Here is a 26,142-nt window from a genome sequence, read left to right as displayed (position 1 = left end):
TGGGGAAAAATCTACATGTGCCGATCTGTTTTTGCTTAAACCGTTTATGAACTTACCGCAGTGAAACAACTTGCTTTATGACATTTACATAACAAAAAATGGCACAATTATAGCCCACAGTACATACAGACTTGACAGAAAACATTTTAAACATTGAAATAATTTGATCTTTATGTACACGTATTTACATAGATGTGAAATAGGTTTTATTACTCTGATCACAATTGACCAATTTTACAAAAGTCTACAGGCATTTATAAATGCTTCATTTAGATTGATAGCATTCTGTGAAATATGTGGACCTTAGGATAATCTTTATTTTTTCTCAATATTTCAAACCACAGATTAATATACTTCAATATATTTTCATTTTTGCCAAAATGTATTCACATTTAAAATAGAAGTGCCATCCTGTGATTCATAGCGTGATCCAGTAACTAACAAGAGTGCCTGAGACAGCATGAATCCAGACATAAGATATTCAGAATAAATGCTCGATTCATAAACCAATGGTTATTCAAACAAGACATAAAATAAACATGTGCAAAGACAAGGAAATGGAATGTTCTTATAAGGATCATTTTGTCATAAGTATTATAATATTACAGGGCATATAACTTGTTAAAAATATTTTTTCCCAGTCATTTGCTCCAATTAATTTGATTAATGACACAGTTTCAAAATGTGTTTCAAAAAGGTGTGTATAAAGGTGTTGGTTTATACTGTAAAATAGATTTCACTGTTACAGATACATATCACAATTAATGCTTTAAAAGCCCTTAACTGTAATTGTGTAGTCTGGTGTGAATGGACAACAAAGTGAAAAGTGAGAATAGACCATATATTATTAAATCCTTATTCTTATTTGACCATACAACAAATTTCAAAATATATCTCTGTGCATTTGTGAATTTAAGTTATTGTGATACATATATTTAAATCTGAATAGACCAATATGCAACACCAAAGGGACAAATCAGTAATTGTTAATTTTACATATTTCTAACCAATTAACTCATATAAAAAACAAATCACATGTTTGGTTAATTTCCTATCCTTAGTTAAATGTTTCAAATAAAGAGTTTTGGCATATCATAGGGGATATTTTCACGATATAATCATGTAACTAAGCAAATTTACATAGAAGCATTTTCAAAAGCCATTAAAAGGTATTCTTTAAAGGTACCAACAGTGTGGAGTGTTTACCATATATACTAGTGTTGAGGTGAACCTACAATGGCTTTCTCGAGCTGTTCCAGCTCTGTTTTTCTAAATTGACTAAATTTATGCTTTATCTGACTTGTTTCAGGTAACTACAATATGCTGTTTGAATCTTAACCTTACAGACTTACATTAAAAAATCATATAGAAACCACTAACACTTGATATCATACAGTATAACACATAGCCCTCACTGTTCTTACTTGAAAACATCACAGCAAAGAGAGGATAGGGTGTGCAAGAGGAAGAGGTAAACAGCAGAGAAACTAAATAAATGGAAGACTAAAGATGGCCTCATATGTGTAAATCAGACCTGTATGTAAGAATAAAATCCTATAGGTCTTTTGACTCTTGGCTCCTTGGAGATCTAGGCACGGCCCCAGGTGCTCAAAAGATGACCTGCTGAGGCCTGGTCCACTCAGGGAGCTCTGTTCTCTGGTCCATGAGTCTGTGTGGGTCAGACATCAGTGCTGATAGCTCGAGTGTTGGTGTAAAAGTCTGGTGTGCTGCGATGGCTCAGCACGGGGCCGTACATGGCGGCCAGACCAAGGGCAGTGGCGCCATGGTTCTCGTAGAGAGTTGGCATATAGGACAGGCGTTCACCACCGTTACGCATCTCATCCATGCCACGGAGGTAGTGGGGTGAGCAGGTGGGGCAGTAGTTGTGCGACGGAATGGGATCGTAGGGCAGCGAGAGAGGAGTGACGGCCGCCCCGTCCACCCCTGGCGCACTGCATGCGTTGCAGGCAAACTGTGGCTGAGGATCACCAACTGAGCCCTCCTCCCCTTCTGACTCATTCCTCTTACAACAATAATACTATGATGGAGAGACAGTACAGGGAATTAAATCAGGAATTGTCAAGATATCATCCTCAAATTGTTGAATATCACACTTATTTCATCACTGAGCAAAAAGCAACTCTGCAGTGGGTTTTAAACAGGTACAGCATTTATATAATAATATCCACACAAACTGTGGATCAGTGTGTAAATGTAAGTAGTACTTTACACAAAATGGCATGAAAAGTAGCTAGTTCTAAATACATTAAACCTCTGTATCCGCTCACTTCAGAGGGAGATTTTAATCTGTCCACCACAGATGTCTATTTTAATAACAAAAAATATAATACAGTTTTTCTCAATCATTCTCTAAACTGTAAGTGCAACTGTCACATCTGTTTTATGGGACATCACAACTCAATTGCATGTCTGCAAAATGTAGTAACTCACCCAAAACATTTAATTCATGCTTCAAAACCTAGTTATTGTGTCAGTAAATTGGCCAATGCCACCAAAATGCAAAGTTTTTTTGTCATCGTATGAGCCGTACTGGTCGAAATGTTTAGATGTTTTTTCACCATGGCAATCAACCCTGGAAATGTTTGTTATATACAAATGTCATTTTTGTTCTACTTTTTTGTTGACACTGACTGCTTACTGTACTATTCAAGAATGTCAGTTTTGTCTAGCTGAATGCTATTCTGTATCACACTGAGCTTTTTAGATACCGATTTCAACAGTTGGTAAAAGTTTCCTTGGATAAGTCAATACTGTACAATACTTTAGTAAACAGAAAAAGGATATGCACATTTGTATGTATACAGTCAATTTATTTTTTAGCAATGTGTTACTTGTAAACAGAAAATTCACATTTGTATGTCCATTTTTACAAATTTCTTACATGTAAAGTCATATACACTGCGTGCCCAATTATTAGGCAAGTGAGTATTCTGATCTTATCATTATTTCCATGTACATTTTCCAACTCCAAACCATATAAACTTGAATGCTTATTAGATTCAATCATTTTCAGGTGGTATGTATTTGTGTAATGAGGGAGGGTGTGGCAAAAGTGACTAACACCTTATATCAAGGTGTGCATAATTATTAGGCAGCTTCATTACCTCAGGTAAAATGGGCCAAAAAAGAGATTGAACTGACACTGAAAAGTCAAATATTGTAAAATGCCTTTCAGACAGATACAACACTCCTGAAATAGCTAAACTATTGAGGCATGACCACTGGACAATCAAACGTTTTGTTGCGAATAGTCAACTGGGGTGCAAAAAAAAACGCATGGACAAGAAAAGGCGCAAATTAACTGCAAAAGACTTGAAAAGAATTAAACGTGAAGCTACCAGGAACCCATTATCCTCCAATGCTACCATATTCCAGAACTGCAACCTACCTGGAGTGTCCAGAAGTACAAGGTGCCAAATGCTCAGAGACATGGCCAAGGTCAAGAAGGCTGAAACACTACCACAACTGAATATATTCACAAGTTGAAGCGTCAAGATTGGGCAAAGAAATACATGAAGACAGATTTTTCAAAGGTTTTATGGACAGATGAAATGAGAGTGACTCTTGATGGACCAGATGGATGAGCCTGTGGCTGGATCACTAATGGACACAGGGCACCACTTCGAGTCAGGTGCCAGCAAGTTGGAGGAGGGGTACTGGTATGGGCTGCTATCATTAAGGATGAGGTAGTTGGACCTTTTTGAGTTGAAGATGGACTGAAACTCAACTCTCAAACCTACTGCCAGTTTCTGAAAAGTACTTTCTTCAAGCAGTGGTATAGGAAGAAGTCATCGGCATTCAAGAAGGCCATGATCTTTATGCAGGACAATGCTCCATCACATGCATCCAAGTACTCCACTGCTTGGCTAGGGCCTCAAAGATGCCCAAATAATGACTTGGCCCCCTTCCTAACCTGACTTAAATCCTACTGAGAACTTGTGGGCCCTTCTCAAACATGAGATTTACAGTGAGGGAAGACAATACACCTCTTTGAACAGCATTTGTGAAGCTGTGGTTGCTGCTTCAGCGAAAGTTGATCGTGAACAGATCAAGAAACTGACAGACTCCATAGATGGACGGCTCATGACAGTTATTGAAATGAAGGGTGGCTATATTGGTCACTAAATATTTCTGAAAGGCCAAAAATTTTATTTAATGTTACTTATTTGTTGCACCTACTATAAAAATTGAGAATAAACAATTGAGTTGGGAGAAATTATTTTTACACTTATATATTCCCCTGAGAAGACAAAACTCACTTTTTCTTTGTTAAACATTCAGGTTTGAGGTTCAATAACATTTTGAACAGCAAATTGCCACAAAATGACATCCATGCAAAAAAAAAAAAAAAAAAAAGAAACTGTGGTAGTTCTGTAAAAAACAATAGGTAAATTGCAGTACGTAACACTACAAGTTCCTATCTTCTTGATGGACATCCTGTCGCTCTTGTTGGACTGGACAGAGATTTAGCAGACATCATAAACATTCCATGTCATAGATATTTATGGAATATACATGTATGTCTGACAGATTTTGATAACTGAATGGATCAATTTGCATGTGATGGCTCACACGATGAAAGAATGTTTAGAAGTTGTGAAGAGTATGACAGTTTCACTGAGAATCAACTCATCAGTTTTGATCAGCAAGCCATGCCATTTACTGTAGTTACTGTGCAAATTGTAGACAATTTTACTTACTCTTTTGCACACATTTGCCAAAAACATGCAATTTGCTTAAATATGAAATTCAAATCTGGTGTGAACAAAAAACTAATTGTTCAGAGATTTGAATTTATTGTTTTGAAAAAAAATAATTCTCATTCGAGAACTGAGCCAAAGCGATTGAGAAAAACTGTAATAGTGCCTCACCAAAACCAACAAGATTTTCTCCCATTACAAAAAAAAAAAAATGTATTTCTTTAAATATTAATTGTGTTAAAACTACCAAAAATCAGTTTATTAAAAAATGAGACAATGCAAGAAAACCTTAAGCCAAAAATCGAGGTAATAGAAAAAAATCTATGTATCGGACGTTTTTTTCTTAAACCATCTATGACCTTACCCTGATAAAGGAAAACCATTTAAGGCATTTACGGGACCACACACATTGTCTGATTATTAAGCATAATCATTAATGCATGTAAAAACACTTACTGACAAAAAAGTAACATCTTTTGGACCTTTTCTACAGCATTGTGTGGAAGTAAATAATCTCATTCCATTGTCTCAATGGAATATTTTCTTTGTAAAATATTGGTGTGCTGACTGCATTCAAGCTCAGACATTTAACCCTGTTACCCAAGTTTTTGTGAGAAAAAATTATGAAATATTTTTCAGACTAACATTTGGTCCCAAACTATCCCCCTTACGAATAATAGCTTAATTTAGTTTATTTTTAATGTATACATTTTGTCTATTTAATCTGGATATTTATTTAATTTTTTAAAGCTAGAAAATTAAAAACTTTCTGTAAAGTGTAATATTCACCTGGAGTCTACAGTAACAAAGCACTGCAATGATACACAGGAGTATCACTGTTGCGAGAATTCCTCCGGTTATGACAACAGTTCCAGCTGTCATCCGACCAGATCTCCATCAAACCCTGAAAAGCAGAAAGAGTACAATAGAGAAAGAGAAAGAGAGTGAGGGGCACTCGTAGGCAATTGTCTTTAGTGAAACTTAATTTCCATATGTAAAAGCAGACAGATACTCTACTTTTATTCGGCTCACAGCACCACAACACAGCTGAACATTTGAAACCAAAAGTTAAGTAACTTAAACGGGTTGTTCACCCAAAAATGAAAATTCTCATAATTTACTCAGCCTCATGCCATCTCAGATTTGTATGGCTTTCTTTCTTCTGCAGAACACAAATTAAGATTTTTAGAAGAATATTTCAGCTCTGCAGGTCCATACAATGCAAGCGAATGGTGACCAGAACTCAGAAGGTCCAAATATCACATAAAGGCATTATAAAATATATGCAACATATGACTCCAGTGGCTTAATATATGTCTTCTGAAGCGATCCAGTCGGTTTTGGGTGAGAACAGTCCAGTAGTGTAATCTAGGGTATACGCAAGCATGTACCATATGCCCACCTATCTTTGTAAGGATTTTGTGTACACTCACCTAAAATCGGTAATGATATGTATGACTGCCAGAACAACAAACTGACTTTTGACCCCTAACTTTTCAATCTATTGAGTTGATGCCGCAGAGCCTTTGAGTGAATTGAGATTTTTTAATTTTAAAAACTGTACAGAGATAGTCTCTAAACTCGCACAGAGGCGCGAGTGCTAAACTTAAGGCACGGGCAAGATAGACAGCAGAGCAACAAATTTGTTTGAACATTTGTTTCAGCTTGGATATTTACTTATCAATCATATTTTCTGTTTCAGTAAGGGCCGGGACATTTCTAGTGTCTACATAAAAATGCTGATGCGCCAGCAGTGCTAGAGTCACCACAATTTGCGCTATATATTTACTTTGGTGCTAAATGTGAAAATATTTATGCATTTAAATACAGCTTATGCTATTAAACTTTGTGAAAATATTGTCACTGCCAGAGGTGGGTAGTAACGTGCTACATTTACTCCGTTACATTTACTTGAGTAACTTTTTGGGGAAAAAAAATACTATTAAGAGTAGATTTAAAAGTGGGTACTTTTTACTCTCACTCAAGTAAATTTCTAATGAAAACATTTTACTTTTCTTTACAATGGGTGGTGTTCCTGTCGTTACGTTACTGGGTTTAACTTTAGTTAATGTGTAATTTATTGAGAGATTATCAAATGGGACTTTTACGACAGCGGAAGTTCACACAGCTGCATGTGCTGTCACAGACTGTCACTCAAGCTGAGTCTATCACTGCTGCTGCATCAAGCTCTTCAAAGTGAAACACTTTCTTCGCTCTGCACAGTGAAAAAAAAAAAAAAAAAAAAAAAAAGAGTAGTTTTGTCAAGCAATGCCTTCATTTAACATCAAGACAAGTGGATATTTCAAGATTAAAATCTACATTTTTAAATCAGTGCAGCAATATATCAGTGTGCTATGTCCACATCCCGCATGTCATGAACAGTATTTACGCATTCACTGGAAATTATCTGATTAACTAGCTAATTGACTGTATAAATCCATGTAAACATCCAAGGTGTAAATGCCTTTTGCTCTGCTGTTCACGTAATTGACAACAGAATGATGACAGAATTTCCATTAATAATAATAATTCTGTAATAATGTTAAATGCGTATTATGTAATGGCATATAGGGGAGTTAATATCCATTATGTCATTTGTGAAAGTAACAAGTTACTCACTACTTGAGTACTCTTTTAATTGGATACTTTCTTACTCTTACTCAAGTAATTATTTATGTTAGTACTTTTACTTCTACTTGAGTTATTTTTATTTATTTTTTTTTTTTTAAGTAATTGTACTTTTACTTGAGTACAGTTTCTGGCTACTCTACCCACCTCTGGTCACTGCACCTGTGTAGTTTTAAATGCTCTTCCCAGATGCTGGACCAGTTAATTGGTTTGTGCCGTAATTAATCCTTGTAGAACAAAACCTTAGATTATAGGTATGAATGCATGCATATTGTGCTCATCACTTACATTAGAAGAGAGCAGAGGAGAGGCCACAGAGTGTTTGGACTGCTGCTTCTCCTGATGCACTGCTCATGGGTTGCAGACACTCGGCTGTACAATGTTTCTGGATGTCACAAAACAAAGTAAAAAATGAAATATGTGATGATGGGGACATTGTTCAAATTGATTTTTAAATTACTTCTATTTCAGCAAGAGGATAAAACCCACACAATAACCATTCCATCCACAAGGTGGCAGCATAGTATAGGACACAGCTACAGCGCTACAGCAAGGTCTACCTACATGTGTCATCATCATACTGAATAGGCTTTCCATCTGCATTGCTATTTAAATAGTAATTGAAGTACTGTAATTAGGGGCAACATTTTTTAACAAGGGTACTTTTTATGGGAATAATGTGTTAAGAAGGATTATAGACTGTGTAGACAAGTACGGATAGACTGTATGGAATAGGTTGACCGACAGTGTATTTTGCAGATACTGATAACTAGGTTGGTGAGGCCGATAACCGATTTATCGGCCAATAGTTATTAAAATCGATTTATAGAATGTAAAAAAAAAAACATTGTAGACTTTTGTTTCTGTGACAGGCACAGACATGGAGGCTACATTAGTTAAAAATGAAAAAATCCAAATTGCAGTTTACTGTTCAACCAAAATCTCACGTGACTGTTTTTATCTCACCGCTAGAGGCCGCTGGTATACTGTAGAACAAAGCAGTTCTACACGGCATCAATTAATCACTAAAACCAATATATTGGTCTACCTCTATTGAATAGGGTTACATAACTTGTTCAAGGGGACAAATGTAGTACCCAGGTTATGACCAGAGATTGGTACCTACAGTGCCAAGACCAGGATTTCAGGTTGTAAAATACTGGTTTGAATCGAGGCAAAAGAGGCCACTGGTAGAAAAAAGAGAGTAGATTTGACAGTGAATTATGTTCAAAGGAGCTATATGAACACCCAACATTTTTATGGCTCAGAAATCACCTACACTACAGTTAAGGCTGTATACCCTAATAAAATTTGAGGGGGTGGTCTACAGGTCTCCCCCTGCTGCTCAGAATCCTGTAGGAAACACTGAACTCTTATTTATTTTTAAATTGTTGTTCCATGTAGAGCTTTAGAAACATCTCTCCAATTAGTAGTACTGAATTTTCAATGTCTAATTAATCTATTTTAATCGAATCGGGGCATCTGTGCTGATACCCAGCCCTAACCACAGTACAACATTTATGTAATAAAAAATGTACTTAAACTGGAAAGTGTCCATGAAATTATCAAATATTTGTAAGACAAAATACTTTTTTGATTTAATCATCTACAACAAAACTCACAGGTTTTTTCAGTGACTGAAAAAGTGAAATGACAGTATTTGGGGTAAAAAGCCCAAAATAACAAGGGGCTAAAAGCCCCCCTTGTGCCCCAGAAGTATAAAAACACTTTTTTATTTTTCATTTTTTTTTACCATTTCTTTTTACACAAATTATGTGGCTCCATCAATATCCAATAATAAAAAAAAACAACATTTTCAAATCAACATAATATTTTTTTGTCCAGAAAAAAAAAAAAAAAAAAAAAAAAAAAAAAAAAATCAATGCCAATGTCCCCTTAATTTAGAACAGACTCAAAGCACAGCAGCGTCTTAGCATCTTGTAGTTCAAACATTTATTTTCCAACCCATCACACATCCTCTTTCTGTCCATTTTCTCTGAGTAAAAGCACTAAATTATAAACAGCCAAGGCAGAATGCTAATGCTGTTAAAAGCAATGTGCTATCTATTCTCCCTGGAATGTGTCCAAGCAGTGTGTTCCTCTCCTCTTTACTCCTTGCCAGCTCTAAAACTCAGAGAAGATACTGATCTGGGATCTGCTATGGGCTTGGATGCGGTGGGCTGTTGGAGGTCAACCCCTTCCATCATGGCAACAGTGGCAGCAATTGGCCACTGATAAGACATGTTTGGACAATTACAGCTGATGGGCCACGGTAAGTACACTGAGCATGCTTAGAATGATAAAGATGGTGGAGAGTGCTTGTTGTTATCACTTTGTGCTAATTTGTGGTGATATTAATGTTAAAGAGAAGAATACCTGTTATTGATGTGCTTTTTTAGTTACAATGAGGAAGAGAGAGAGTGTGGATATATGGGAAAATATGCAACGCCCCTATCCAGCAATTTTCTATGCAAGAGATGTAATTGAGACAACGATTAAAAATTGGTTCTGCTTATTGGTTATCAGACATTTAAGCTTAAAAATAATCTGTATCAGTAATTAAAAAAAATCTATATTGGTTGATCAATACATACAGTAAATAAAAGTTCTCATACTTAAAAAATGCACAGTGTATATACAGTGTATACATAAATGTACATATCTGTATATGTATGATGTGGATATGATTACCACGTGTATATGTTTCCATGACAATGATTGTTTTCATGCAAGCTTATGTGAGGTTTAAAACAAGACTGAGACCATCCCATGTTTGTGTGTGTTATGCATGCATGTGTGGAGATATGACTGGAATCTGGTGCAAGAGGAAGTGTGACCCGGCCCAAGCCTTGTCAGCATGCTCGTTTATTACCCAGCTCAGTCTATTACACCAATGAGTTTGCAGATCAATAGACAGATGCTCCTATATCTTCATTGCCATGGTACCTAGGGTTGCTGACCCACTTCTCCCTAAATACCCCAACACCCATCTCATTCATTTGCTCCATCCTTCCTTTTTTTAAATTCTCCCTTTCCCCTGATTTTTTGTGTAGTCAATTATTTTCCTTCTTTTAGATTCTACTATTTTTCAGTGCATCACATCACTAGTACACTTGAGCCATCTTTACACTGCAAAGATGGTAAAAAAGCTGTATCTGAAGCAGCATATACAGTGGGGTCCAAAACTGAGACGACATTGAAAATCTGGGATTGGAATTAAAAATAAACACAACATTTTAGGACTTTGAAAAATTGAAAACAAAGAATCGTTAGGACGTATAGGACAAGGAAGAACTATTTCAAATAAGCAAATTTGTGACATTGACCTTGTTCACTCCGATACGAAAAGCCAGATTTACTTGGTTCCACTGAAGCATACAAGATGCTCTTTGGAACATTCTCACATCATGCTGGGATAATATGGATCATCACAGGTGTTGCACAAACTTATGGAGCTCAAAAGAAAAAGGGGAACAGCTACCAAGAAATTCTCGTATATTTTTCGATTAAACTTTTCTCTCAAATTGTTCTGCTGATAATATGCAGTAATCTGTAATTAAAAAATTTGCATTATATTAGAAAATTGCAAAATAGAAGCATTTTCACATTGTAAAGTATTTACACATGAATCACAGTGCAAGAAACGTGAAAGACAATGCATTATGGCATTTTAGAATATTAAAAAATATAAAACCAATTATTTTGAAAAATATTGTGATTGTGATTTGAACACTTATTGTGAGTGTGATTAATAAATATATTTTTTCAAAGTAAATGATTAAGTCATGGACAGAAATGCTGTACTGCCATTAGAAATACTTTTTAAGAAATGGTGTTCACACTTGAGTTCACACTTTTTTTAATAACTTTAGACTGATAGGGTCTCAGCCCACTTTTTATTATTATTTTTTGGAACCCAGTAATAAGTTATTATTTAATTAGAAGTGTAAGAAATTATTACAGAAATATAATTTTGTATAATATTATATTTATTACATCTGTTAACTCTGAGCACGAGAATTTCAGTTAATCAAGTACAGAAAACACTATATCATCAGCCCTCATGCATGCTTAGAAAATGTGTAATACACTACAGACAAACCCAATCTAAAACCACTGAAAACACTGTATTATGAGCCTCACGCATGATTTTAAAGGAATATTCCGGGTTCAATACAAGCTCAGTCGACAGCATTTGTGGCATAATGTTGATTACCCAACAAATTAAATCCCTCCTTTTCTTTAAAATAAGCAAAAATTGAGGTTACAGTAAGGCAGTTACAATGGAAGTGAATGGGGCCAATTTTTGGAGGGTTTAAAAAATGTGAAGCTTACAACTTTATAAAAGCACTCACATTAATTCTTCTGTTAAAACTGTGTTATTTGAGCTATGAAGTTGTTTAAATTGTCATTTTTATGGCCATTTTAGGGTTTAAGGGTTTGTTGACATTACATCGTCATGGCAACGAACTGTGTAACTTTACACAGAAAAAGTTAGTAAGTGATTTTATCACACTAAAATCATGTTTACACACATATTGTTTATGTCTTGTGGCTATACTTTTGAAACAGTGAGTATTTTAACGTTCAAAAATTGACCCCCATTCACTTCCATTGTAAGTGCCTTAATATAACCCAGATTTTTGCTTTTTTTAAGAAAAGGAGGGGCAAGTCAACATACATTTTTGTGGTAATCAATATTATGCCACAAATGCTGTCGATTGAGCTTAACTTGTTTTTAACCCGGAATATTCCTTTAAATATGTGTCACACATTAAAGAGAACATAGCTGCGCACATCCAGTAAGCGCAGAGAGCAACGCTTGTAGACCATTTATTTAATTAAATCACAGCCCTTGCTCTTTGATGAATGCACTAGATCACGATTTAGATTTTTAGATTGTATTAATCGCTCAGCCCTTCACAGAACCAATTTAACTCGTCGGTGTAAAGACATCTATATCCTATTCTATATCTACATTTGCCCTCTTCGTTCCTTTTCTTTAACATCAGCTCTCTTCACCCTCTCTCTCTCTCTCTCTCTCTCTCTCTCTCTCTCTCTCACCTGTTTGGTTTTCTCAAGTACTTTCTCTTTCTCTCTCCTTGTCTCCCAAAATTTGACTCCTCTCACCTCCCCAGCTTCCCCTCTGCCTCTTTTTAAAGATGCCCATGATGACACTTCCCATCAGTGCTGTATCAGTGCTCTAATAGAGTGTGGTCTGTCCCTCTGCCTTCCCTCCAGCACATTTATGGACTTTATATCTGACAGTTCTATCTGACCTCTTATCTGTCTGACAGCTCTGGGCCCAGTAGCCACAGGGGATCCACATGTTTATGGCCCATATACCACAAAAAAAGTCTACATGTGTAAAAATAAAGTCAAATAAGATTAAACATGACAGAAAAACAACATTAAACTTAATGAAGTATCTATTGCAAACAAGTCACATGAAAGTCTGCAAATAAAGGCTGTTAAATACAGTAGCTGCTGTTTATAAAAAGCCTTTTAATTAACCTTTGAAGGAGTGGAGTTAAAAATCCATAAGGAGGTCCTAAGAGACATCATAAACAGGAACGCAAAGAGAAAAAAAAACAGTTCTTGCTCAAGAAAGTTCTTGCTCCAAAATGCAGCTATATGGTATTCTCAATAAACACCATAAACACAAATAACAAGACTGTGCTACAGATGAGCAAAGCTTGAATTCTAGAATGCAAATACTGCTGAACAAACCAGCTTAGACCAGCATGAATGTCCATGGTGGTCTAGGTTGGTTTATACAGGTTTGTGGTAGTCTAGGCCGCAGTCAGCATGCTCATGGACCAAGGGCTTAGCCAGGAAATTACTTTTGGGTGGGCCTCAATAAAAATGGATGGGCCAAGTTTTTGCCCATTTTTTTTTTAACCAAATTTTCCTGAACAACAGAAAGGCGTTGCATCCAAACAGTTTTTTCACACTTTCAGAAATCCAAATGTATGCATTTTTAAACTATTTTCTAAATACATATTTGAAGTCAAAGAATAATGTCTAATATTCTGTGTGGGCCTGTCTAATTTGGGTGGGTCCACCCTTGGCTACGCCACTGTCATGGACCGCCCACAATCTGTTCACTGACTATCTAATGCATATTGCACACAAAAATGGCGAGTGCTCGCTGAAATCACCAGTTCCAATCTATTTGGCTGGAATTACACAACTTCTGAGAGTAAGGGCACACAGGTTTTTTTTTAATCAGGCTGCCTGGAAACAAAGTCATGCTTACAAGGTACTGTGGTGAGACAATGAGCACCGTTGAGAAAGAACTAATCACTGGAGTGGCATTCGTTTTCCAGGCTAGTGGCATCAAATCACATTTTGAAATATTTTTTTTTGGTTGAGGCTCTTAATTGCAAGTAAAGCAGATTTTCATGAATAATGTCTGTGAAATATTAAGTATTTATTCTTTTTAAATGAAAGATAACAATTTATATAATCCTTTTCTGCATTTTCTGTTTTCTCTACAACCATTTGTGGAGACTGATGCACCACTATTTGAATTAGACGGTTTCTTCCTGAAGGTTTCATCCCTTATTCTGGCAAGTGGGTGGTTCTTGGCCAGAATAAGCTGCAATGAGGACCTGATCTTATGCTGTTTAGTCCAAGGTCTGGCAAGTGAGACTAGTTTAGTGCTAGCTTGGTGCTAGTCTTGCTGGTTAAGCTTGTTAAGAAGCCTGGTAGGTACACCAACATTCCAAACACAACATAACCATTGCTTTTCCGCAGGGAGTCAGTGTTGTTTTCTTAGTGTAAATAACCTAATTTATCACAATTTAAAGCTTGGCAGCAAAACAATTCATTCATGTCACTAAGCGAGCTTACTAGAACAAAACAAATGCCCTATTCTTAATGAAAAAGTACTAAAAACACAAAAGAATTACTAGCACTGAACCCCTGTTTGACATGTGATGACGTGTTGAGCACGGAGTCTGTCAAACAACTAATTTCCCTGAACATTCTCATTCTCCACACATATGATTTTGTCTGCTTTGCAACAAAACAAGCACAGCACAGTGGCGTTAACAGCAAACAACTTGCAAAGAGCTGAGACTGCACTCTGTCTGGACAGCCCTAAGGGTAATTACTGGAACAGTCCAAACTTTACTTTCCTCTAATTGCAGTTCTAGCCTTTATAACATACTTAAACCTAATCTAATGCATGAAGTAAAGAGAGAAGGAAATCAAATCCCATTCAAACATCTCATAATCCTTCTTTATTGTGCAGAATTCTCTGACGGGGTCTGGTTTGTTAAAGGATATAAAGAGATCATTTTCAGTTTCTCTTAGGGAACGGAGAGTAGAATTGGACTGAAGGCCAAAGGTTTCATAATTAATGCATTTCCATTATCGTAGGTCACTGTGGTATAATAAAAAAAATCCTCCTGGTCAGACTCTTGGCTCTTAATTGCCTGTTGCGTATTTCATATTGATGGGGTTGGGATAAGCCTAGTACACACTACGTGATTCGAGCTCGTCGCCTTAGATGTTTTAAGTCGTGACGAAGTCTGAACGACCGAAAACGAAAGACTTAAAGTCATTAATTGTATGCAGGGCACCTACTGCAATTTGTTTAGTGTGCGCTTGGCTTTAGGTGCAATATCTATATAACAGAGTAATGTAACTAAAATTATTGTGACTACATTTATCTGTCTGTTACATGTAGGGATGTCCCGATACCTTATTTTCATTTCTCGCCAATATATTCTATATCAACAATTTATTTCAATTTTATCATAGAAATGGTGAGTATATACAGTTAATTCATTAAAACTTTAATAAAATGAAAATCAAACAATTAATTTTCAACATAATTTTGTAGTATTGTTATCAAATGAAGTGCTGTTATACAGAACCTCACAGCACAAACCAAAGCACATCATTGGATTTTTTGTCAAAAAACTTGTGGTTAAAAAGTTAAAAAGTATAAAAGGGCATCACAGATGCGAGATATTGCTTAAACATACACAATTACTATTGCTTTATTATTATTATTATTATTATTATTAGGGTACAACGGGGCTAAAGGCTCTGCAGGGTAAAAGGCTCCATTGATTTTATTTTCTCCCAAAAAACACTAAACACCTGTTTGACACTATACACTGGAAAATGTTCCTGTTCCATGAGATCTTTGCGTGTGGTGTCTATAAGTCGATTTTGAGGCAATTTTATCTCATTTTTATTATTTTTGTAAATGTTGCAAATTTATGTAGCTAATGAAAATCCCTAAAATTAACAAATTTCTTTTGAGACAAAATACTAATTTATCATTTTCAGTTTTGTTTAAGGTCATTAAATAAAAAACATTTCAATAACTTTCCAATAAGTGAAAGGATAGCATTTGGGGCAAAAAGCCTAGACTAAAGGCCCCTATTAAACACATAGTTTTTTCTTAAGTGGCGCGAATAGATTTGTTATGAAAAATGTTGAAAATGGGCTCACATTGACTCATTCAATCATATTAGAGATTAGTTTGTTTATAGAATACTTGAGATGTAATAAAATGCCAAATGTGTTTGAAATTAACAGGAAATAGTTGACTTTTTCTGAAGTAGTTTTTTGAGTAAGTATTTTTTTACTCAAAAAGCATCTTGCTGTCTCAAAATGATTTGCATTAGTTGACAAATTGTGCCTTAAAACTATTTTCCCGGTCTCTACACGATATCACTTTAAACCCCCTAGTGGCCTTTTACCCCAAGTGAAGGAGCCTTTTACCCCACACTATTTTACCCCACTTTTTTTTTTTTTTTTACGTTATCTTAATCGAAACAACCTTCCGATATTATTCCTTTTTACACAAATTATGTTGCTCCATCAATTTTTAATAAAAATAACGTTTTCTTTTTTTTTTTTTTTTTGACCTTGATATATTGTGACCAGGAAAATGTCCTTAAGGGGTGCCTTTAGCCCCATTGTACCCTATTATTATTATTATTGTAAATAGTTGTAGTAGTAAAGTGAATATTATTTAACTATACAGTAGTGATATACTTCTGTCATACTTTTTTCCATTTAAATTGAGCTTTTATTTTATTTTTTATTTTATTTTAAAAATGAGGCCCTTTCCATTTCTCTGTGTTATTGACATCACACTATTAGCTTCTCACTTCCGGAAAAGCAGGTCTCTATGAGACCCAATGTGATATTTAAACTGCAAAAAGCAGCTATTTATATAAATAAATAAATAAATATGTAGTCTGTATGTACCTTGTGCTACAAAGTGAATTAGCACTCTGCTCGCGGTCATCTGCTACAAAAAGAGCTTGTGATGCAAATTATGGTGTTTTCCGTGTATGAACCAAGAAGCTCTAAAAGGTATGAGCAGCCGGTAATAGCACAACACTCTCACAAGCACTCACATTTGAAGTGCGCAGCACATGCAAACTATGTATTTATCTCATTAATTGCATTATTTGCAGTTTAATAATCACACTAGGACATAATGTGTTTTAAATTTGCGTGATGAATGTTTACAGAATGACATGCAAATGTCAGATGGTATTGGTTTTTGGGTTTTGGTAAAAAACAGCCTAATGACAATAAATATTGTGGAGGATGAGGGTTTAAGAGATTTAATGTGCATTGCAATGAATAGTAGTTTAATCAATCAGTCTACATCCCACTTAGACTTTGGTAAATGTTTAATATCACTTGAATTGGTGCTATTTTAGTGAATTTCTGCCTTTGTACTGTGGAGTCTGGAAAATGTTAATAAAGCATTATTGTTACATATTGTGTTGTTCTATTGTGTTGTTCTTTCCAAAGAAGGAAATAAATGCATTTTGACAGAAAATAAGTATATAAAGATTCAAATTTCAGCACTTTAAAAATCACGAGATTAATCGCGATAAAAAAAAAATTATCTACTGACAGCTCAATATATATTTGTATAAGTATAATAAAACATTCCGGTTAAACACGCAATGATATCCAAAGATTGCTGATGTGACAGAACCATCCAAACAGAGGAGAGCCATAACAAATGATAAATAAATAAATAACAAATAATATGTTGCTTTGTCAGGTAATGCAAAACTGTTTCGTAAGGTAACATCTAAATTACGTTTTTATTAACTATTAAATAATTAATTCATTTTATTCAAGTAAAAAAATAAATAAATAAATAAATGTAATCTGACTAAATCAACTTGACCATTAGGCTACGCCAATGACATTTTTTTTTTTTATGGGTGTGATCAAGTAGAAATAGATTGCGGTAAAAAATGCAGATGACAAATTTGCAGGTCAGAGGTCACCAAACTTGCACTCTGGTACACTGTGAAAGAGGAAACTTCTTTGCATGTGCCCGGGTTTCTGCTCTCCTGTATTTACATGCATATGAATGGAAGTTAATAGAACATAAAAGTCTACTGTGTGCTTTAAGAGGTAAAGGTGGACCCAGCTGCAACAAACCCTTGAATTGTATGGCAATTAATACTTAAGGGTTTCTTAACTTAAGGGGTTTGTGGGCTAGTAATGCAGAAAACTATGTAAATGGCATAAAGTATGTAAATAGCAATTCATAAACTGGGGATTTACTTAACCCCAGTTACTTCTGGGGGGACTGTCGCTTTGGACAAGTGACTGCTACTTAAATGACAGCTATGTTAACACATCACAGCTGTAAGAAGGACCACGACACATAGAACCACTCAGTTCAGCTCAGGCATGGACACCAAAACTGTCACCAAGAGGTATCAACTATTAAAACAAATCCCAGAAAGGAGTGACTGAATGTTCCAGGCCACCTTAGTTTTAGTCTTTCCACCATCATTCATTACCATCATCATCAATTTGATCAAATCATTCATCTCTTGTGAACTGACCAAGGACGAAATAAATCTATGGTGAAGAAATTCTCAAATTCTTAATCCTTTTGTCACTTATTTTCTCCATGATTATCTCATAAACAACCAATTCAATATAAACAGCACAGCACTGCAGAGGATTTCTGTCACTATGAAAATGCTCCATACTGAGAATGCCTGCCGCAGCCTTAGTCTTAGCCTCTCATTCTCCAGCTGGGCCTGTATATGCCAGTGGGTCTCTGGCTGATTTATAGATGGCCAGTATGCACATCCCGCCCCAAGGACAAATCAAGAGACAGATTCAGATGTCAGGCTATAAAGCAGCTGCTGACTGGGTTCTTATTCAGCAAATGGCGCTACACCACTTAATTCTCTGGCATTTATTTGAAGCACAAAGAGAGACAATTAAAATTGTGGGGTGAATTTTATGATTTTTGACGGACGGGAAAGATACAATTGACACAAATGCTATTTAATATGTCAAATATTCTGATATTGATGATGTCTCAATGTGTCTAAAGTAGACTATAGGCAAAGAGCTAGGGGAATTATTTTATACAAATATAAATACAAATATTTATTTTTATAAATAAATATATGTAATAAATACAAAATTAACATGTATACGTGTTTATTTTAATACAGTTTCATTCCATGTTCCCATTTTAGTTTATGTGTGCAATTGAGTGTTTTTAAAGCATTACAGATGTTCACAGCACACCTCATACCTAGGAAAGGCCTACTATATTGATTTATAAATAGTGTTGCATAACGTTGTGTTAAATCAGCACAGAGTAAAACAATTATGTTAAATTGGACTGTGTTCAAAGACTGAATATAGCAGGAAAAATGGTAAAAAAAATAAATAGATAAATAAATAAACCCACAGACAAATATATTCAGAACAGGAAACAGTGGTTGAAAGGAAATAATAATAATAATCAGTAAAAAAACAGCTTATTCAGAAATGTAAGTCATCATGACTAGTAGTGTAAAAAACAACTCCAACCAACACAAATGCTGTCATGACCTGCTGCCATGCTAATGATCTAAGCCATTAGAAAAATGAACTTATTTAATGTTTGTTTGCACAGCATAAGTCATACATAGTGCAAATGCCAATGTGATGAAGTGTGCAAACATTCAACTCAGCAATATTAAACCTCTCTTTAGATAGCTCTAGCAATCCTAAGCTGACGACTCAGATGTTGTGTGTTCTGTTCACTCATAAACACATTGTTATTTGTTTTGATCTGTTCTACATAAGTCAGCAACCAACAGAAACAGTTACAAATCACAATGCTGAGAGATCTCTCTTCAAACAGCTTGTTGGGCTGATCTATGATGTCACTTCTAACAATGCTGTGGGGAGATAGTAAGGTGCGCATCCTTCTTCATATATTAAAAGGAATCTCTCCTCTACCGCTGTGAGAGCCGATTCTCGCTCTGTGAAATGAAGAGGCAGGAGCTCTGATCATATTTGAATGAATCCCTTTTCCTGATACATCCACTGTTAAATTATGCCATGAATATTTTGGTAAGGGGCCTCTAACTTTGCACTTGAAATCAAGGCGAGCCTGCAATTTTAAAGTCAGCCCATTTCAATTATTTAGATATCATTCCTGTAACAATATTTTTCCATCACCGGGCCATTTAGCCAGGTAGTGAAGGAAGGATTTCCCCCCCATTCTCTTCAAAGCGCACTCATCTCTACGGTGTATGGAGAGAATATATTTAAGTCTAAATCTGGGACAGCAGCAGCATGGATTTAAAATATGAACAGAAAAAGGTAGAATAACTCCATTCTGTTTTCTTTGACAAAGACTATAACTAAAATCCTGCCCAAATATACCATAATGAAATTAAGTAATAATTTTTTAAAAGTCAAAATTGTTCCAGCATGTTAAGCAGACTGTTAGAATCAGAATAAAAAGAAAATTAAAAAAAAGGTTATATATTATAATGCTACATATGACTAAAAGCCTAAAGGGCAGACCTAAAATTGCCATTCTTTTTTATATCCACAAGTAAATACAGAAGCCTGTTTTCCCACATGAAAAAAAGTGCTTTGGTAATAGTAATTATGAGATACTAAGTAATATTTTTGAGATCAAAAATTCAAAGTTTTAGAAAGTCATAATTATAAGATAAAAAGTAAAAATTATGAGATAAAAAGTCACAATTAGGAAACAGTAACTTGCCCAGAGCCATTACACTGACAAACCTCAACAATTATGTATCAATGATCAAGTGATGGGGAAAGGACCTCTTAATGCTAATTGTTTTACAAAGCAAGCCTAGGTGTGACTTGTTTTAATAAATCAAGTACTTTTCAGCCTCTGTAAGGTGCAACTTAATTACCACTGAAGCACGTCATGTCTTAACTGCGATGCAGTTTCACGACTGCTGTAGCAAAGCGGATAGCCATAGTCAGCGGGCCGATTAATATTGTGGAAGATTAAAGTTTAAGAGATTTAATGCCCATTGTAATGAATATGCAACCTATGGGGGGACTAGTTCTTTCATTAGTCAACCTCCCACTTAGACTTTGGGCAAGGTTTATTGTTACTTGAATTGCTGCTATTTTAGTGCATTTTTATCTTTATACTATGGAAGGCTTTGTTTGGAAAATGTTAATAAAACATCATTGTTGGGGGCCTGGGTAGCTCAGCGAGTAAAGGCGCTGACTACCACCCCTGGAGTCTTGAGTTCGAATCCAGGGCGAGCTGAGTGACTCCAGCCAGGTCTCCTAAGAAACCAAATTGGCCCGGTTGCTAGGGAGGGTAGAGTCACATGGGGTAACCTCCTCATGGTCGCTGTAATGTGGTTCACTCTCAGTAGGGTGCATGGTGAGTTATGCATGGATGGTGCGGAGAATAGCATGAAGCCACCACAAGCACCATGTCTCCATGGTAACGCACTCAACAAGCCACACGATAAGATGCACAGCACTCCTTTTATACAATAATTATGACTTTTAATCTCAGAATTATTACTTAATATCTCATAATTATTTTTATTTTTTTTTATTTAATATATGGCTTTGTATCTCATAATAATAACTTACCAAATCACAATTTTTTTTTCAATGTGGTGGAAATGGACTTCCATAAGTAAACAGATTACCTAAAGACAGAACAAATATTGCAGGTCTTCTTGACCATCCCTAACTTCCACAAAGTGCCATAAATTATAATGATTATAATAAATATTCTATATAATAATTTATATAACACACACACACACACACACAGATATATATTCATTATTGTGATGGCAAATGTTTTGTATAGAGAAGAATCAAATAAATTGGTTATTTTTCCAGTTAGATGCTTCAAACACCTTAAAGTTGTATAATATGATACAGTGGAGCCACACTACTTTTCACCATACAGGTACATACAATTTTCTCTTTACCAAAGTAAAGTAGGATTACATAATGCCCAAGTATACAGAATGTGCCATAGTCCTTGAGCTACAAGCAATAGCATTGCTTGAGACAGTGACAAGTCTCTACAACCTCAGAATCGTTCTCAGTAAAGCCCTTGATGGGATCTTCGCTGTCAAGACAACTCACAGTGGGATAGGCTTGAAAAACAAACTACTTTACTACCATAGCGAAACAAACATGCTCCCTCAAGCAGTACATCTGCCAGGAGCACACTGCTGAGATCTTACCATCTAAATCCAGCAAAACAAACAGTTGAAAAGCAGTTCCAAACACGGCAGGCCCCCCTTGGCAGATCGAGCATCACTGGCCTAGAAATCATGTCTCTACTAACGCAGCATCTGTGTATGTGTCGTGTCTGCTAGAAACAGACAACGTGCTTTTCCCTGTGGAAAACATGACTTCTTTGCCAAAAGCTAGGAAATGGCTCGGCATGAGACATCTGACTACTGTCATTCTCAAAAATTTTACAATAACAGCCTACAACATACACAAGACATACAAAATGAATAATGAAAAGTGGACACTTTTTATGCTGTTATTTTGCTTTTTGTTCCTTGAATAGTGAGCCCACATGTCCTTTTCACACCTCTTGCATGCTTGATTTAGGGATAGATTGAGAGAGAGAGAGAGAGAGAGAGAGAGAGAGAGAGAGAGAGACCATGATTACAAGATAGATAGATAGATAGATAGATAGTTGTTAAAATAATGATGAGCAACAGTGAGAATATATGCACGCAAAGAGCATTCTACTAGATCCAGACACAAATTTGAATTTTGATTTACACTTATACACATATTAGGCAGAATGTCCCAAATCAAACCATATAAAAACAAGTGCATATCTACTCATTTAGATGGGCATTGCAATTACCTTTAAAGCCTGACCCTCTTTCTCCCAAAATGTTTGAAAAGCAGGATGCAGGGTTATTATTCCAAATGCCTGCTGTCTCTTAGTAGGCTAGTGCACACTACTACTGTCTGTGTCGATCTGGCCGGGGTTGTACGAACCTTTGTATCGTTAGTAGAAATCCACCGACCACTGCAAAGCGAGCTTTTATCTAAAGGGATGGCTGTCACATTATCATTTGTTGCGGCTGCAATTCCGTATCCCTCTCCGTTCAGGCGCGTTTATGGTGTGAGAGACAATATAACATCTCCGGGATGGCAAATTAATGAGTGGCATTACACAGATTGCGGATCGGAAACAGCCGGTATGTTCAAGTGTTGATAACGTAGAGCACCGATTTTCTCTGAGGAGGACGCAACAGCCTGTACGATGATACTGCACGCGCAGAAGGGGTCAGGAGAGAAACCCACACCTTTCTAGACATTAAATGAGAGGAAAGCATCTAGCGCTAGCGTAAAGCATACGTCACGTTTCACATGACCACCATCCTGAGATTGTAAAAAGTATAGTGACAGCATTCACGCGACACTTGACTTTATATTTGGGAAACAGGCATGTGGCTTTATAATAGTCAAGTAATTACACAAACATGAGCTTAAAGACAGTTCACACCAAAATGAAAACTCTCTCATCATTTACTCACCCTCATGCCATCCCAGATGTATATGACTTTCTTTCTGCAGCACAAATGAAGATTTTTAGAAAAATATCTCAGCTCTGTAGGTCCTTACAATACAAGTGAATGGTGATCAGACCTTTGTAGCTCCAAAAATCACATAATGGAAACACAGAAGTAATCCACAAGACTTCAGTGGTTAAATTAATATCTTCAGAAGCAATATAATAGGTGTGGGTGTGAAACAGATCAAAATGTATGTCCTTTTTTACTCTCAATCTCCACTTTCACTTTTACATTTGAAAGTCACATGTGGTGCCTGTTTAGTTTCACTTTCACATATGAAGTGGAGATTGAGAGTAAAAAAGGACTTAAATATTGTTCTGTTTCTCACCCACACCTATTATATAGTTTCTGAAGATATGGATTTAACCACTGGAGTTTTGTTGATTACTTTTATGTTTCCTTTATGTGATTTTTGGAGCTACAAATGTCTGATCATCATTCACTTGTATGGTATGGACTTACAGAGCTGAGATATTTTTCTATAAAACTTTGTTTGTGTTCTGCTGAAGAACGAAAGTCATACACATCTGGGATGGCATGAGGTAGAGTAAATTATGAGAGAATTTTCATTTCTGGGTGAACTATCCCTTTAACAAATAACAATTTTACAGTTAATAGGTTAAAGGAACAGTTCACCCAAAAATGAAAGTTCTCTTATCATTTACTCACCATCATGCTTTCCCAGATGTATATGACTTTCTTTCTTCAGCAGAACACAAATGAAGAGTTTTAGATGAATATCTCAGCTCTGTTGGTCCTCACAATGGTGGCCAGAACTTTGAAGCTCCAAAAAGCATATAAAGGCAGCATAAAATAATCCATAAGATACCTTACAAAAATTAATTATGCTTTTACTACAGTGTCCAGAGTATCACCATTTTATTTTGTAATAAAATCATAGTAACCACAAAATTATACATGGTTGCTATATTAACAGCATATTACTGTAGTAAAACCATGGTTTTTGCATTAAAACTATGGCTTCTACAATAAAATATGGTTACAACAATATTACTATAGTAAAACTATGATTAATTTTGCCCAGATCAAACCTTTCTCTCATCTCCTGGAACGACACAGACCAAATCTCTGCGAGGAAATCAACCTTAAGATTCCTTTTTTAAATTTTTTATTTATAAGTAGTATTAAAGAAAATATTAACAGTGGAGACAGGAAAAATGATAGGGAGAAGTGGGGAATTGAACCCGGAATATCTGCTTGATAAAAGCACACCTACAACATCTTTACATATTACACTATTAAATTGTCATTTGAGGGTGCAGTTTGTCTTTAATTTCTTTGTTTCCACTGACTATTTGAGTGCAAATAGCTGCGCTGTGTGGCAGGTGCTATTTATACCTAGTGCATGCGGTCACTAAATTTAGGCCCCAATACTGAAAAAATAATGAATTAATTATTTCTTACAGTTTCTTCTATGTCCAAGAATTTCAACCACTGTGAAGGTGTTTGTGGAACTTTTGCATATCTGTTATGACTGCTCTGTAAATAATGCATCTGATTGTGTTTTCTCTGCAAAATATAATAAGTTATCATCTGTTGTGACCATGCAAATACACATCCATGTAAACCACTTGCTTGAAACAGATTTTGCCATGCTGTTCTAAACCATTGTATGTTATCATAGTATTAATACAGCCAATTTACTGTATCTGTCTTTAGTGAGATCAATGAGCAAAACTGATTTAAATCTCAAAATTTAAGTCAAGAACTCTGGGGAAAAAAATGCTCAAGTGTATGCTCTAAAAATGCATCCATTATTTAATCCATTAAATCAAGACAAAACCTTGGGCCCACATGCTCAAATACAATCTAATCATCAACTCCAGCTTTCCCTTTTGAATTTACATGCATGCACATTTATGTGAGCTCACACAAACACACACAGCAAGGTGCCACGTCACTGGCAGATTTGATTATGACACCTGGCAGGGAATTGTTGCATAAATTAGAATTGTACCAGCATAGGGAACTCATAACAACACTGAACCAGGAGATTAAGAGCTTGCTGGACTCATCTGTCAATGTATTAATGTAATTAAAATGTTTTAGTGCTTAGCTACCATTTTTGTTTTTGACATATTTCAAATAAAACACTTGACATTACATAGGAATGCCCTTCCTTCTTTCCAGACTGTCATTAGACAGGCAAATCTTCAGATGCAGGAATTATTACATTAAAATGCCATCTCGGTGAGGATGAGAAGTTGGATTTAATTTGTGCAGGCTGTATTTCTGTGATTTATTTAGGCTGCAGTGTCACAGTCAATTTAAACTTATACTGATGACTAAAATGTCCTTTTCAAGGTCTTAAATAAGATTCTTTAAACACATGTGATTATAGTCTATATAGGCCTACACCTCAATGTCATCTTTTAAAGATCATCCATGTTCTTACAAATTGGAGCTTTGGGTGCATTTTTTTTTTTTTTTGCATCACTGTCTGATAATGAAGAACAAAGTATGGCTTCATAAAGAGTGGCCTTTTAAAATCCATAATAGTGCAGTTCCATAAAATGAAATGAGTTATAATTACAACTATGTATTTATCTGGTATTAAATTAATTGAACTGGAGGGAATGAAATCTAGAATCAGACACCATCTTACTATCGAAAGGCCAGACCCAATTAACCTGCCTAACAGAAGCCCTTGTTTCATTCCCTTTGCATTGATGCCTGGGAGGCATATAACTCATGTCTTTCAACGAATTAATGAATGAATCTTTCTAATAATTAACATGATCCGTACGAAAGAGCAACAAGGCCCAGAGCTCGATGACTAAGCTGAGAATATTTCCGAGAAGGAAGCTGACTTCTTCCATTTACATCTGCCTTATTCATATCATCTAACGGTTTTCTTACTTAGGTATGCCCTCCACTTAAGCAGCTTGTTTTTA

The 26,142-nt window shown here is 35.7% G+C and overlaps 1 protein-coding gene across 2 annotated transcripts; it reads right to left on the bottom strand.

Annotated features, from left to right (window-relative positions):
- Window positions 1–162: 162 nt before the first annotated feature.
- LOC127441574 (protein FAM163A-like) lies at window positions 163–22,941 on the bottom strand. Of its 2 annotated transcripts, none has more exons than XM_051699160.1 (4): window positions 22,510–22,941; window positions 7,638–7,734; window positions 5,511–5,625; window positions 163–2,038 (listed from the first exon to the last, which is right to left on the bottom strand). In XM_051699160.1, exons 3-4 carry the CDS (start codon window positions 5,601–5,603, stop codon window positions 1,679–1,681), a joined length of 453 nt encoding a protein of 150 aa, XP_051555120.1. In that variant the 5' UTR covers window positions 5,604–5,625; window positions 7,638–7,734; window positions 22,510–22,941; the 3' UTR covers window positions 163–1,678. The 2 variants fall into 2 exon arrangements, with proteins under 2 accessions (XP_051555120.1, XP_051555121.1); XM_051699161.1 differs by having other exon boundaries at window positions 22,647–22,941.
- Window positions 22,942–26,142: the final 3,201 nt, after the last annotated feature.

The sequence above is a fragment of the Myxocyprinus asiaticus genome, chromosome 5 (assembly GCF_019703515.2).
Source record: "Myxocyprinus asiaticus isolate MX2 ecotype Aquarium Trade chromosome 5, UBuf_Myxa_2, whole genome shotgun sequence".
NCBI lineage: Eukaryota > Metazoa > Chordata > Actinopteri > Cypriniformes > Catostomidae > Myxocyprinus > Myxocyprinus asiaticus.
This window is presented reverse-complemented; position numbering and strand designations above follow the sequence as displayed.